The sequence below is a fragment of the Callorhinchus milii genome, unplaced genomic scaffold, assembly GCF_018977255.1.
Source record: "Callorhinchus milii isolate IMCB2004 unplaced genomic scaffold, IMCB_Cmil_1.0 Scaffold5, whole genome shotgun sequence".
NCBI classification, from domain to species: Eukaryota; Metazoa; Chordata; class Chondrichthyes; order Chimaeriformes; family Callorhinchidae; genus Callorhinchus; species Callorhinchus milii.
The window spans coordinates 45736767-45752634 of NW_024704746.1; the positions used below are offsets into that span (position 1 = coordinate 45736767).

The 15868-nt window shown below is 39.8% G+C and overlaps 1 protein-coding gene across 2 annotated transcripts in view; it reads left to right on the forward strand.

Moving 5' to 3' along the window:
* Positions 1–253: 253 nt before the first annotated feature.
* The window catches only part of LOC121848014 (peroxisome proliferator-activated receptor alpha-like), a 31023-nt gene continuing 15408 nt past the window's right edge, over positions 254–15868 (forward strand). Inside the window, exons 1-2 of one of the 2 annotated variants that reach the window (XM_042335199.1) lie at positions 254–325; positions 12882–13099. In XM_042335199.1, the coding sequence (XP_042191133.1) occupies positions 12886–13099 (214 nt within the window). In that variant the 5' untranslated portion in view covers positions 254–325; positions 12882–12885. Of the gene's footprint in view, positions 326–653; positions 709–12881; positions 13100–15868 lie in introns of those variants that run through there. The other variant, XM_042335200.1, reaches the window with a different exon arrangement.

Below are 15868 nucleotides of genomic sequence, written 5' to 3' on the forward strand. Positions count from 1 at the left end.
ACGTCTCCCGACAACACCTCCGAGCGTTTCGCCATTGGCCGGTTCACTTCCCTCTCCTCTCCTCTCCTCCCTCCTACCTGCCCGCAGCTCCCCCCGTCCCGTCATTTCCGCCTGTCAGTCCCGAAACCTGCGGCTGTCGCCTATTGTGGCGGAAAACAAACAAAACTGACCCCCCCCTCCCCTCCCCCCCCACACCCGCCAAAAAAAAAAAGGCGCCCGGAGCGTCGCCTCGCCTCGCGTCGCGGCCCAACCGCCACCGAACGTTGCGGCCCTCGGCGTTCGGAAGCCACTAACGGTCGAGGCTCGAGCATCGCCGCGAGCAGAGGTGAGGGCGAGTGCGCGCGAGCGCGGCACAGCGCAGCGCAGCGCAACGGCCGCCAAGGACGGCTGAGAGGGTCCAGCGGACGGCCGTCGCGCCCGCAAGGCAGTTCGTTATACCGTGTGTGTGCGTGTGTGTGTGTGTGTTTTTTTTTGAAATATCACGTGAGTACAGAACGGTAAGTCTGCGCGCAGAAATGGCTGTGGAGTTCAAATGGTTAAGAAGCCCTGAGGTAACTGACTCGCGAGAGAGAGAGAAAAAAAAACCGCCTGTCAACTCACTCGGCTTCTCTCTTTGCCTTGTGCCCCCGCGCGCTGTTAACTCACAGCTGACTGTCAGGGTGAACAGGGCCCCTGGAAAAAAAAAGTGGGTTGCGCTCACTCCTGGGAGTAAGTTTGTATTCTCTCTCTCTCTCTCTCTCTGTTCCCTCTCTCACGCCTCAACGAGGTTGGAGTTTTTTCTCTCTCTCTCTCTGTGCGCGGCTGTCTGGGAGGACGGGTCTCAGTCGGGCTTTCTTTCTGTCAACTTATCGTACAACTTGTGTCTTCGCAACAACTGTTTATTGGAAGCAGGTGCAGCCCACAACGAGCTTCGAGGCACTTATAGTCCAGTACTTTGGGAAATAAACAAACAAGTCTTTGCTTCCACTCTCGTGTTCATTGGAGGGAGTCAGTGCCAAGTTGGGTTGTGCGGTTTCTTAACTTTTTTAAAAAAATTTTTTTTAAAAAAAAGCCTGAAAGCGTGTGCGTTTTTCACAAAATGGAGCACAGCAGACGAGATGATCTACGGGTTTTTTTTAAAAAAAATGTTGTAATGTGTAATACATTCTGAATGTCTAGGAAGCAGAGGACTTTAGGCTGCACTTTCCACAAATTGAACCAAGAGCGTGGTCAAAGCACGTGCTGAACATTGCCCTCTGTGAGGTTTGTTGTCCCTCCAGTGCAAATAATATGTGGCACCGGGCACTGTTACACATCTGAACCACTAATTGTTGTTCCCCAATAAGAATAAACAGTCTCTTTCTTACTTAACTTGGTGGTTCAGCTCCTGTGTTTCATGTTGCACTCCAGTTTGGATTAGTATTTCACTGTATTCGTTTGTTGGCTGGCTTTGTATTTTTTTAAAAAAACAATCTTGTTCAGTCATCTGTTAGCACATGGTTTTCTGATTAATTTCCATAACTGCCTTTTTCCATTTTTGAGGAAGTTCCTCCTTGTTTCAGTTTCCATTGGAATTTTCTAGAACCTCAATTTTCCAGCCCATCATCTCAGTTCTCCATGTGGGACTTGTAGGGAAAGGCACTACTCTATACTCCCAGATAAGAGCCAAGTTAGATGATTTCATTTTCTCCATATAGCTTATGCCTACCTTCTAAGAACTGTGTCTCTCTTTTAAATGCCCCAGGTGGTTCTGCCTGTATGGGATTTTTTTAGGCAGCTAGTACTGCCCTACCCGCAGGGTTTTGGCTTGCAGGGTTAACGGGAGCTGAGTGGGAAGAATCTGCCTCCATTGACTGACTGCCTTCCAAGGCCTGCCGATGAGCCAAGCTGGTCGGCCTGTCATCAGCAGTGTCCTGAAGTAATGCGGACCCACTTAACTCAAGAACTGGACTACCGATAAATAAATAAATAATTTGGTCACTCAATCCACGACTGTTTGTAGGACACTGCTATGAGCAATTGGCTGCACGATTCACCCACAAAATATAGTCGATTCACTTTACAGTATATTCTGTGAAGTGCTTTGAGACGTCTCGAAGACGTGATAAGGCGCTATATCAAATGCCAGTATTATTATTGCCGAGACCACCATCACAGAGGATTGGTTTGATTTTTGACATTCCATTGCCAAACATGTCACCCTGGAACCAGTACAGCTCTAAGGAAATCTTGCTTGTTAGTTGGCCATTTGACATCTGACAAATGTGGGTTTGAACCCTCACTGGGTGGATGGGAGTACCGGGAACTCCTGCGAGCTTTCTGGTGGTCAACTCAGCTCAGCTTGAAATGTGTGAGACCATTGCCACCATCTTCTTGCCCACAGCTTGGATTCGCATCCCTTCCCCTTGAGCGATGGTTTTACCAATTGGAGGTGTGGGGCTCGAGCAGCAACTGCTTGCCTCTCTGCAAACCAATCGAAACAATAAAAGTCATACGCAATGCAGATATGATATAGATGTTTTAGATGATGAGAGGGTAAACTAACCATATGATAGAGATCTATAGAATATTCCCACTTCTACCCTGTCCCTTCTCCACACATCCACAAATGACAGACAAGCAATATATGCACATCTTTCACATCTATGCACGGAGTCATGAATAAGTGTAACACACCAAATGAGAGTAGTAATGCAGTAATGCTTAACTCTGAAATCTGAGCATCATAGAAACGTGGAGAAGTGATAATATTGTCCTGTGTGTTTTCAAATAATTAATATAAGTAAATGTTTAACATTTTAACAAACTAAATAAACAAATGAGATATGATGTGCATGTTTGTAAATATAGCAGATTAAATTATACTGGGCCAGTCAATTATATAAAAGAAGTTGCAATCATACATTGTTTGTAGAAAAGAGTTACAAGTTGGGTATTATTTCTTGGAAATAGCAGACTTCAAGCAAATATAAATACTAAGCAAAACTCTCCCTAGTTATTGGTTTGTCTTTTAGTCCATACAAAGAAGGTTCAGTTTCCTGTATTACTTAATTTACAACAGTGCACAGTATCTTCAAATTCCAATGGTGTTCTGTTTGATCTGAATACTTTCATATTTGCTTAAATAATTCCTTTGGTATTTGATTATTTATTGAACTCAGATTCATTTCCCTGAAGAAACATAGGTTGGCATTTTCAGTGTTCCTGAACTGAATGTCCCAAAATTCTTTCCTGATTTCCTCATTACTAATTCTGTTTTAATGGTGTTTCCACATGCTCTTACCACAGCTCCTCCATAGAATTACTCATCTCAGCTGGTTTGTCTTTTTGGCTCCAAAAGTGCCCCTTTGATCCAGGTTTCTCCACTGCATCATTTTATTTCCAGCAATTATGACAACATGGGAATATTTTCTTACAGAATCATATCTGTTTTTGCCAGGGTTACCATTGATTTCTTACTTTCTGAAGCTTCTCAAAGGCATTAGATGCCACAACTATTGACTCTTGAAGCAATAGTTCAAATTACAAATGTAATATCAAAAGATTTTTCTGGAGACCTTGGCAGACTATAGTGCATGATAAGGTTGTGTTCTTACTTGATACGTTTAATCTGAAAATCTGCTGAGGAAGGATCAATGGTTCACACCCCTATTCGAATTGCTGTTCTTGCTTGTCAAACAAATTGTGGTGAAGAATTTTGCGGTTAATCACAAGGATTGCTGCTGATCTCATCGTTGTCGTTTTTTTGTTGAAAGCAAGCGTGCCATTTGTCAATCTTTGCTAATGTCTCACCTTGGTCTCTTTATTACACTTGTATCTAGTCATGTTGCACATTAACAACAACGGTTTTAACTTTTTGAAGTTCTTCACCTAGCAGAATAATAATAATCCTTGCATTTGACATAGCGCTTTTCATGTCTTCTAGACGTCCCAAAGAGCTTCACAGAATATACTGTAAAGTGAATTGACTGTATATTTGTGGGCGAAACGCGGTAGCCAATTGTGCACAGCAGTGTCACACAAACAGTCGTGGATTGAGTGACCAAATTATTTTTTTTAAGGATTGTTATCCCTGAAAAAGCGATCCACTAATCGACTAACAACTGGGTTCCAACTTACTGCTAGGTAAACAAAGGCGTGTGGAGTAAGGAAACTTGCCCAACATTTCGCTCTGCCAAGAATTGAACCCAGGTCTCTCACTTGCAAGGCGAGCGCTCTAACCACTAAACTACAGGACTCCACAATGTTAATTTTACATGCGTTTCTGAGATGTGTATTATAAAATTGTAAAGTGCCTGTTTACAACAACATACGTACATTGTGCAAAAAATTGTGATAGATTAAAAGATCCAAATAATAACTACTCATGTCATTTGAAACATTGTGTTCTGTTTCCTTGAAGTTGTATCAAACTGTATATAAAGAAGAAACAGCCCGTGACTGGCCTGCTGCATTGTTAATAGGATAAAGACATAACAAGCTCATTCTTGCCTTTATCTCCAGAAGGGGGAAGCTTTGATTTATAAATGTAGGTCGTACTCAAGCATTGAATGTATGCTGCTGTACTTTGTGTGTTCCTCAACAGTTATTTGTAGGAAAGTATTGTGTTTTGCATTAAGAAAATCATTTCCCCTCCATTTTAAAGAATTTTCCTTTGGTGTTGCTATTTGAAGAAATTATTTTCAAAAGTTCTTGGTATTTTAGTAAACGGTTAAGTTCACAAGTACTTTGTACTTCCATGGTTCAGCCTTTTCCCAGAAGAACTGTGTTGCATAACCTTCTAAGAGTAATCTTAAACTATGCCGCATATGCAGCTTTACCATGCAGGTTATCCTTATTCCTTGGGTTTGGTCACTCTGGCCTCCAGTATCATCTTTTCACAGTACATTCAAAAGGCCTTTGTCAGGGGCCAACCATCAGCACAATACTTAAGTGCTAATTGGAGATAGGTCACTAACCTTATGTACTATCTCACTTGTATCTCAGGAATACTCTCTCTGCTCCATAGGGATTTCTGCAGTTCAACAAAAACACTTCCAATCGCAGAAAGTAATAATTTTCATTTGCCTGTCATGGCAGAGAACCAACCGTTAGTTGATCACAACTTATCACTGCTTTGCTTCCTCATATTCTGGACAGAATTTCCCATTCCCCAAATAAAATTAGTCTCTCACACCATTGCTGTTTGTCAGCTATTGCTGTGGGAAGTTGGCTACTGCATTTCACCCACGAAACACTTTACACCAGGATCTTGAACTATATCTGTGTGATGGGAAGCCAGCGAAGTCTGGTGAGGATGGGGGTGATCGAGTCATGGAGCCTAGTGCAGGAGAGGACACGGGCTGCAGAGTTCTGTATGATCTGCATCCCATGGAAGGAGGAGTTGGGGACTTTACAGTATATCCTGTGAAAAAAAATCTCAACGACGTGTATCAAATGCAAAGATTATTATTAATATTATTTCTAAATTCTAGTTTTTAATTCAGCCAACTAATTTTCATTTCATTCCTAAAGTTTTAAATGACTCGAATATGAAAATTCAAAAACAATATCTGCTGGATAGAAAGCACTCATTCATTTCTAAAACCATGTGAAATATAACCTTCAAAGTGGAGTTCAAGTTCAGGAACAGTGTCTCTCCAGAATGTGTTTAATTTACATGCTTATCATAATAGAGAATTATACGTGCAAAAGTAAAAATGCCAATTTGTTCATATTGTGTATAAAGTGCATTGATAAATATATTGTGGATGACAGTATTGTGTTTGCTATAAAGAGGATAATTGTAAGGAAAATTCAGTTGACGGTGGAAAGATGGAATTCTCAAGTCTGGAATTTATCCCGTTTCTTGTACATGTGAATAGCCTTTGTCTCTAGACTCTGTGCAGGGTCATTACATTTCAAGATAATGTTAACTAGGTGGGTATATAAGGAGAGACAGGTTGATCATATGCTCAAGATCAGTCCAGGATTATCCTGAAGTTCGATGAGGATAAATGGAATATACTGAACATTGGAAATAAAAATAGAAAGCACATGCTCACAATGGATGGGATGACACACAAGCTCCTTCAAGCATAATATCTTTTACTGCGTGCTCAATGCTAAATTAGTTCAGTATAACATATAACTTAATATTGCAAGGAAAAGGTAAACTAATGTATTCAGTAATTAATGTGTTGACTTTGAATGTGGTTTTGAAATATGACTGCCCACTCCAATGAGGACTTATAATGTTTGTCAGAATTTTTTGAAGAAAGAACTTTTGTACAATAAGAAATAATAATCCTTGCATTTGATATAGCACTTTTCACGTCTTCTTGACGTTTCAAAGCCTTTCACAGAATATACTGTAAAGTGAATTCAGTGTATGTTTGTGGGCAAAACGCAGCAGCCAATTGCGCACAGCAGTGTCCTACAAACAGTCGTGGATTGAAGTGACCAATTATTGTTTTTTTCTTGAGGGAGTATCATCAGGTATGTGGAATAAGGAAACTTGAACAAGGTTTTTCCCGGCCAGGAATCGAACCCAGGTCTTTTGCTTGCAAGATGAGTGCTCTAACCACTGAGCTACTAGACTCCAATAAGAGTGTTTTGGCATTTAAGTGGTTAGGCAGGTTTTTCTGCCTTTGCATTTTTAACATTGGAAGTTTTTCTCAAAAACAAATTTTCAGTATTTCAAAAATGACCTTTAAGCTTCTTTCTCTTTGTTCTGGGAAGACTTGTTCAACCTTTTCCCTTTGCTTTCCTTCCCTCCCCTTCCGAGCAATCCAAATAGTACTCTTGTGCACATTCTATTGATTCAAATATTGGGATTTTCAGATCAATAGTATTACACAATTTTGCCTGCTTCCATGCTTCACATCCAGGTTCCAAAGGTGAAACAACAATAGTGTGAGCTATTTGTGCACCCAGAACCTCAACTGTTTTGAATTCCAATAGACTTGTATGTGATGATTTTCTTATTGATTTTTGAACTGTTCAGAGGTAAGATGATCATAACCATTGAAGTTAATTCTTAGAAATTCTTTACAATGGATGAGTTAAATTGTATTTGAACACAGTTCTGTTTGTCTAAAAATTTTAGTGCAGCTCTACAGCAAACTATTTTAACCAACGGTTCGTGATGCACATGACATACTAAAGATGCCACGCCATCAGATTGTAAATATGTCGCTTGTGATAAGTCACTTTGAGTAAAACTGAAAATCCAAATTGTTATTTTTCTTGTACTATTGAAACGTTGATTTTGAACACAGGGTCGTTTAAAAATTTGTAGAGTTGATGGGTTGAGGTTGTGAATGAAGCAACAAGTGGAATCAATTTATTTTTTTAAAGAAGACTAATTTCATCATCAGGGGTTAGTCAGCTTTTGAAAGAAGACATCAGACTAACTATTTTCATGCAGACATTTTAAAAGTTTGGTTGTTTTGCACATTTAATGCTATTTCATAAGAGACCTGAAACAGTACAGGGCAAAGGGGATGCCACTATCATTGCTGGACTTAGTTGAGACCATGTTTGTCATCACATTGTTTTCATATGTGAAAACAAACTTGTCACATTTCTGATTGTGTAATGTCAAAGGCACCATTGGAACACACTTGTCACTTTATGATTTTTAGCAGAAAAAGATAAGTATAACAAGTAAATCAATTTGTTGCGTCATCAACTGGCTTGATTATGTGCAAAGACCATGGACAAATTATCTGACTGGTCTCTCCTTTTCAAAGAAACTGATATTTCTCAATGTGTTTGTTTTTCTCCCAATTCTCAATCTCAGAGAAAATAGAAAAAAATGAGGAGCACCGAATAGATTGAAATTGACTTCCTAAACCATGGTACCAAGATCTTGGAGTTGGATTGTGCCTGTCCAATTCCTGCCCTGTGAGAAAGACTTCTCTCCCAAGGGTCCTGGTTAGATTCATTTGGAATCTAGTTTTGCAACTGACAGTTTGACTTTTGAATGGTGAAGATTGAAAGGTGAAAGCTACTGTTTGTAGCAAATATACTCATTGTTCCTATATAAATCATAATCAGTATAAAGCAGGCATGTAATAAATAGACTGTTGCCTGGAGCAAAATGTTCTTAAGAAATTCAAGCCAAGGCCACAGAAACTGAATGGCAAATTGTGCCACTATAAATTTCACTATGCAGAGAAACAATGTTCTGTAGCATTAAGATACAATACTCCCCTACCCACTCAGGAGACAGAACATATTTGGCAATGGCTATGCTGAACACTTGCAATGTTTGCTTTTCCATGAACAAAAGGAATTGGATTTTATGTAAATCCATAGTGTGAATTATATTAAGATAAATGGACTAAAAATTCTGTACAGATTCTTGTAATTTAATTCATGGATGGAAAAATGAATGGATTAGCAACTTCAAAATTGCAGTAGCATTTTGCTGGAGTGTGCTGTGGACATTTATTTAATGACTTTTGTTTATGTTGGAGAATATAATTTTAGAAAATCTGTAGTAATTGAATGAGAATCTTCCATGTGTAGGGCTTGGGAAGTTGGTTTGTGTTGAGGTCATATGAAATTCCAAATTAAAGGGATTGCTAACTTTTATAAGTACATTGTTTCTCATAAAATTGAGGATTATTTTGTGGTCTTAATTGATGCTGTAGTACTATGCACTACTTTTCATGACCTTTCCAATGAAACAATGGTATACCACTGGTAACCTGTCTCCTCTGTTGTAACAGAAAACACCTATTTAGATTTCCTGGTAGTATCTATCATGTTATTAGCAGCGAAACTGGAAGAAGTGTTTTTTTTTTGCTGATCTCGTGCTATCTAATGTATTGGAATAATTCTAAATAAAATTTGATACAGTGATGGGAGAATTCATAAATTGCAGGAATGAGCTTCAGTGGGTCCTTCTTGCATTTTTTTTGTTCATACGAGTTGTTCATAAATAAAGCTCTTCTATCAGGACAATTTATTGTGAAATAAAAATTCTATGTCAATACAACTTCTATAATTTAATCATTAATTAGGTCAAATACAAGTTAGTAATTCATTTACTGTGTGATCTTACCTTAAGGTATACATGTGACGAGCACGCTTCACATTTCTACTAACTATTCCCAAATTAAATTGAAACTATTTTAATTGATGGAAAGTGCAATAATTGGCAGCTTGAAGCTATACATTTACTATCTTGTATTTTCTAATTTGTTCCAAAATTTGATTTAGTGGACGCCAGCTTGCTTCATATCCCCTGCCCCAAAATCTGGTGATCAGGCTTTCAGTGTGTCTGCCCCTACTCTCTGGAACTCCATCCTGGACTGCCATTAACTAACTCTCCCTTCCCCTGCCTCCTCCAGGTCTGCCGCAAGACCTCCCTATTTCACTGCACTTTTGACCATTTTTCTTCCCATCCCCAGTTCGGGTGCAAACCTTAGACTGGAGTGCCTTGGAATCTTTCCCCATTGTGAAAGACGCTATATAAATGTTGTTTTGTGTATTGCCAAGAACCAAACATGTGCATGAGGAATTGGTACCAGTCTAAACCTGTTATTTATGGAGTTGATCTCTTTCCTATCCTAGGTGAGTAATTTGTTGATATCAACTGCAGACAAGCTTGTGACTGTTGTATTTTTCTCTATTTGACACTAATGGTGGTTACATTTTTCTCTTTTTCCCACCCTCTCAATCTATTGTATTCTCTGTGTTCTGAACATCTTTTCACACATATGTATCCATATGCTTATGGTGGTACCTCGGTCTGAACTGGCAGCTGCAATCAGAATGCCCCTATGGATTGCATTGCTGAGCCCAGATTACAATACCAGATCTCAGCACAAACCAGGTATTTGAAGCAATTAGTTCAGTGTTGTGGAAAAGCAGTCATCCATTTGCAAATTGTATTCTGTAAGCTCTCTAAGTTTGGCCTGGGTGAACTGAAAGAACTATTTTCATGTTGCAATTCTTTGGCATACAGTTGTATCATTGCAGACTCATAGCCTGTCCCTTTACCAACCCCCACTTGTTTGTTCCAAGTGAACCTGTTCACCCTTATCAGATTAAATAAACTCATTCACCCTGACATGTCACTCCCAGCTATTTTCTTTAACTCTTTCAGCACAAAGTCCATTGCAGCTATCAAATGTTTTCTGTTCTTTAACATCTGCAAAAATAATTTACTGTAGTTCAGTTAGATAACAGATTTTCTCCTGAAATAACTAAAAGTAGATTACAAATATGAAGCTGTAGATTGCAAGTTAATTTTTAGAATGTTACATGCAACACTGTTCAGATTCAAATCATTTTCTTGGAATGGGGAACCCATCGTGGAGATTAGAAGCATTTCATATTATTCTCAGTGTTGGTTTACGAGTCAGAATAATAATAATAATAATCCTTGCATTTGATATAGCGCTTTTCACGTCGGGAGGACGTCCCAAAGCGCTTCACAGAACACACTGTAAAGTGAATTGACTGTACATTTGTGGGCGAACGCGGCAGCCAATTGCGCACAGCAATGTCCCACAAACAGTCGTAGATTGAAAATGACCAATTTTATTATTGTTTTTGGTTTTTGGAGGGATTATTATTATTAGGCGTGTGGAGCAAGGTTTCGCCCTGCCTGGAATTGAACTCAGGTCTCTCACTTGCAAAGCGAGTGCTCTAACCACTGAGCTACAGGACTCCACATGAGAGTGATGCAAAATCTTGGAAGCATTTTTGTTGAATTGGAATGGATCCAACTAGTTTTTCTTCAAGTCCCCAGATCATGTGCCATACTCCTGATTGTCTTATATGAAACTTTCACAAATTTGTAATGAATATTGACTTAATTTTTGAGAATTCTTCGTTCTGCTTCTGGAGTAACTGGCATAATTCCAATCTTTTTTTTATCACAGGATTCCCTTGAGTAACTTTTTAAAATTGGCCTTTAAACAATTTAACAATATATAACGTAAGTTGTAAGAATACCAGTCATTTCGAAAGTACTGCTGGTTATTTCAGATTCACAGTGCCATAATGCTATGGATTGCAATCTTGTTTAATAGGGTTTGCGGTTGAGCTAGTCCTGCACAAATTATTGAACACAGTGACTCACGATTACAAATTGTTCTTTGATTTCTAACCCCACATCCCCTCCCAGTCTTAGTAATTCATATTTAGAAGTGCCGCTGTTTGTGATAGTGGCTTGGCGGGGGAAGGTAATTTCGATATGTTACCTCAACAGACTTTTTTAATTTAGCTCAGAGGTAACTATGAAATGTGCATGAAAATATAAGTTCCTTTTTTGAGTTGGTGGACTGTATTCTGCATATTTTAACCTGGGTATCAGAGAGAAATGATGCTTAGAGTTTGATGTGAAAGGTGCTGCATAATATGCAAGTATTGTTATAATACCCTCCATCATGTCTACAATTTATTGGAACTGCTGTATTATTGCTTGCCCAACATTTTCTTGTAGGCCTCTCAAGTTCTAAATACTGTATGTCATTTGATGTACTTGAACATCTACTTGTATTTTTGTTATGTTGGAATTGTTATGGATTGGTGGCCAAGCAATGGTTAAAAATAATGAAGGGAGGGGGAAAAAAAGTCAGCTGAGATTGCCGATGTAGCCTTTTTTAGAAGTGTGGAATATATGAAATGCCATATGTCTCTTTGAAAGGTCACTCAAACAGTGTGACAAAAGTGTTTAATTGCTAAGCACTGAGGCAATGATTGAAGTTTTTCCGTTTCCTGATGATTATTAGACCTTGTGAATAAACTACCAGTGATCTTTGAATTATCTGGGCCTGATGGTACATTGCATTGGACACCAATCTTTTCCCTCGGCAACATGTTTTTNGAGTTTATTCCTGACTGATGGGAGATCTGTTGGCTGCAAGGGGCCTACATGGAATCAGTCTGGCAGTTTTTATTGGAAGTGTGCTCATAGCACAAAAATGTCACTAATTCTCTTTCTGCAAAAAATGGTGTCTGGGCAAAACTGGGCTAGCTGCTTAAACCTACAAGTGCTCCCTGTGAACCGTGCTGTAAAGCTTTTTTTGCATAATTTTAGGAACTGGTTTATTTCAACCATATATACACATTTGCACAAGCAAAGTCCCAAACAGCCGTAAACTGAAAGACCAATTAATCTGGAGGAATATTGGCCATGCTACTGAGACATTCCCTTCAAATTCTACACATGTAGAAGGTTTTATAATTACTTGTGCCATGTTAAGACTGCACTGTAATGCTTTGTTCAAATATTTATTATTACAAATAATGGTACATAAATGGGGAAGCATCCTGGAACAGAATCGAAAAGTATCTTACAGAAACCAACAAAGGGATATGAAAATCTTTTAAAGCATCAAAAAAAAATTTTTTAACAACACAGAACTAACAGAATAATAAATTATAATTCTTGCATCTGGTATAGAATCTGTCATGTCTGGAGTATGTCTTGAAGCGCTTCACAGGATTTACTGCAAAGCGGACTGCTTTGTATGTGAATGTGGCAGCCAATTTGTGCACAGCAACAGAACAAACTAATGAATAATTTTTTATGTTTTGAAATATTTTCATATAATTTTTATTTGAATTGAATTTTAAAGAGTGTTTTAAACAACAAATCTCAATACTAACATTTTAAAGGAAAATGCTAAGGTTACAGCTGTGAAAGAAAATAGGCTAAAAATCGTGTGAGAGCAATGGGATGTCACAGTAGTTATCTAAGCTGATGGTTACTTAGGGGCTCACGGTTTATTCATGTATACATTGCAGTTTTTTTAAATTTAAAATCATTTGCGTGGTGGGGAATCTTCATTGAGTAGTGTGGGGGTGAAGAGAGGTTGTAAAGTGTTTTCCAACTTGTCATTTTGTATTCACACTTGATTGATTGATTGAAATTTACATTGGTAATTTTTTTTCCATAGTCTAATGAGCATTATACTGCCAAACACAGAAAGCCAATCTTGTTCATTGTTGCTGCTGGAAAATGACTTTGATAACACCTTGGCTGGAGAACTTGAACAGGAAATGGAGGATGTCCAGGAGATTTCACAGTCTATAGGGGACAACAGCTCAGAAGGTTTCAGTGGTGATGAGAACCAGACTTCAGGAAATGGTCCTGGATCAAATGAAACAGTAACAGGTAGGAGTGTTTTTTCAAAAATGTTTAATTTAAGGTGAGATCTCTCTCACTCAATTAATTTATAATTTTAGTATGTAATGCTGTATGAACTACTTACTTAGCTACAGCTAATGGTAGCGTTCACTGGTAAAAATTATGTGCTGCTGTCATTGTAAATTCCATGAATTGATTTACATTGAGTGTTGCATTTCATTCTTTTGTCTTTGAATTGCTACATTTCTTCTTGCGATGAGATACTCAATGATTAAGCAAATCCGCACAGCTGAATGAATGCAATACTACCAATGGTTAAGTTTACATTGGGGTATAGGGTAACACTACCTCATAGGCCTGGTACGCAGCATTGAACTTGGACTTCTAGAACATCTAGGTGGTTGGCACGTCGCAATGTGTCCTGTATAGGTCATTCCACTCCCTGAATGCAGATGTCTGGTAGTTGATAATGAAACTCAAAAGCTTGGGATTACAGCTGCTGGAAGTGGGTTCACGAGCACATGCTTGTATATCTAGGGATTGGTGTCGATCGCGATTGGTATGCACAGAGGTTAGGCAGCTGCTACTGAATCTCTGCACTTGCAACTGTGGAACCATCCATCAGTTGGTAGGGTTGTAGCCAGACAAGGATTGTGTCCAGGCTGTGGGCAAGAGGATAGTGGCAATGTTATTAGACAATTCATGCTGAGTTGTGTGACTCATGAGTTCTTGGTTCCCACTGTCCACCTGGTAAGAGCTCAAACCTGCGCTTATCAGATATCTGGCTCAGTTGGTAGCACTCTTTCCTCTAAGTCAGAGCTTGTAGGTTCAAGCAATATAAAGCTCCAGGCGCTTTATAAATGGAATCTTGTTGTTGTTGTTGTTGTGGGGGCAGAGGTGCTGAATGCCCAAACACTAACGGTGGGGAGGAAGTGAAAGCGACCTGAAGCAGGCTGGTGTCCGCCGAGCGGAGGGAGCAGACAGGTTGATATGGGGTTAAGTAGTTCAGAGAGGCAGAGGGGAGTGTGGAGGGCTTTGAAGGTGAGAACGAGAGTTTTGTACTTGATTCCCTGAAGGATGGGGAGCAAGTGAAGCTGGGCAAGAATGGGGGTGATTGGTTCGTGAAGCCTGGTGCAGTAGAGGACACGTGCTGCAGAATCTTGAATAATCTGCAGCTTGTGGAGGGAAGAGTTGGGAATTCCAGCGAGCAGGCAGTTGGCTAGTCAAGCTGGGATGTAATGAAAGCATGGATCCAGGTCTTGGCAGCCTGCGGTGAGAGGCAGTGGTGGAGGCGGGCAATGTTGCTGAGGTGGGGAAAGGCGGAACAGGTCATGGCACGAATGTGGGGTTTGAAGGATAGCTGGGGGTCGAAAAAGAAACCGAGGATTCAGATTGGCTTGGTGAGGTGAAGAGTGCAGCCATGAATAGTGATAATGTAAGCGGCTGAGGATCGCAGCCGCTGGCGGGAGCCAAGCAGGAGGGCCTCTGTCTTACCAATTGAGCTGGAGGAAGTTAGTTGATGTCAGACAGACAATTTGCCAGGACATCTACGGTCCTGGAGTCAAGGGTGGAGGTGGCGAGATAGATGGGTGTCATCCGCATACGTGTGGAAATTGACCCCATGCCTGCGGATGACACCACTAAGCAGGAGCAGAAGTGGACAAACAGAAGTTGTTGATGTTTGCAATACCAAATTGTACTTTTTAGGTTGCTGACCTCCAGCAGTAACCCCCCCCCCACCATGAGCATTAGATGTTAGCCTGGCTCAGTGGTAACACTCTGGTCTCTAAGTCAGAAGACTGTGGGTTCAAGTCCCATGTTGGCACGCGGAATCACAGTCTAAACCAGGGTGGTCCAACCTTTTGGCTGCTGAGGGCTGGATGCCAGATTTCAGAAACATCCACGGGCCACATAAGCAATATTGTTGTGTTTCCCTTCCAGAAACGTAACCCGCAAGAATCATAGAGAAATCCTATGTTTGAAATTGTGTAACTGTATTGCTTAATTTCATTATATTTTAGTTACAATGCAAACTTTAATTAGACAATGTAAAAAATCATGCAAGCTTTAAAACAATAATACAGCCAGCACTGAGGTATTTGTTTCTGATTCTCTATCTGTCTGTGTCTGTCTGTCTGTCTGTCTGTCTGTCTGTCTGTCTGTCTGTCTGTCTGTCTGTCTGTCTGTCTGTCTGTCTGTCTGTCTGTCTGTCTGTCTGTCTGTCTGTCTGTCTGTCTGTCTGTCTGTTTCTGTCTGTCTCTATGTGTCTGCGTGTGTCTGTCTGTTTCTTTCTCTCTCTATGTGTCTGCGTGTGTCTCTGTATCTATTTAAGATACAGGAGTCTTGTAGCTCAGTGGTCAGAGAACTCGCTGCGCAAGCGAGAGACCTGGGTTTGATTCCCAGCAGGGCGAAACCCTGGGCAAGTTTCCTTACTCCACACGTCTGATAATCTCTCAAGAAAAAAAGCAATAAAAATTTGGTCACTCAATCCACGACTGTTTGTGAGACACTGCTGTGCGCAATTGGCTGCCGCGTTTCTCCCACAAAATATAGTCAATTCACTTTACAGTATATTCTATGAAGCGCTTAGTGTCAAATTTGGTGGAACCGTTAGTAATCTTGATTTGATTAAGCTTATTTTTTGCATGTATCAAATACCCTGCTGAACAAAGAAAAACATTCACTTTATAGTACTTTCACTGTTATCAGTTCTATCAGTCTAAGATAATTATTAAGACAAAAAATATCTCAATATTGCTAAACATTTGTATTCTGATAGAAAATTACAGTCATTAA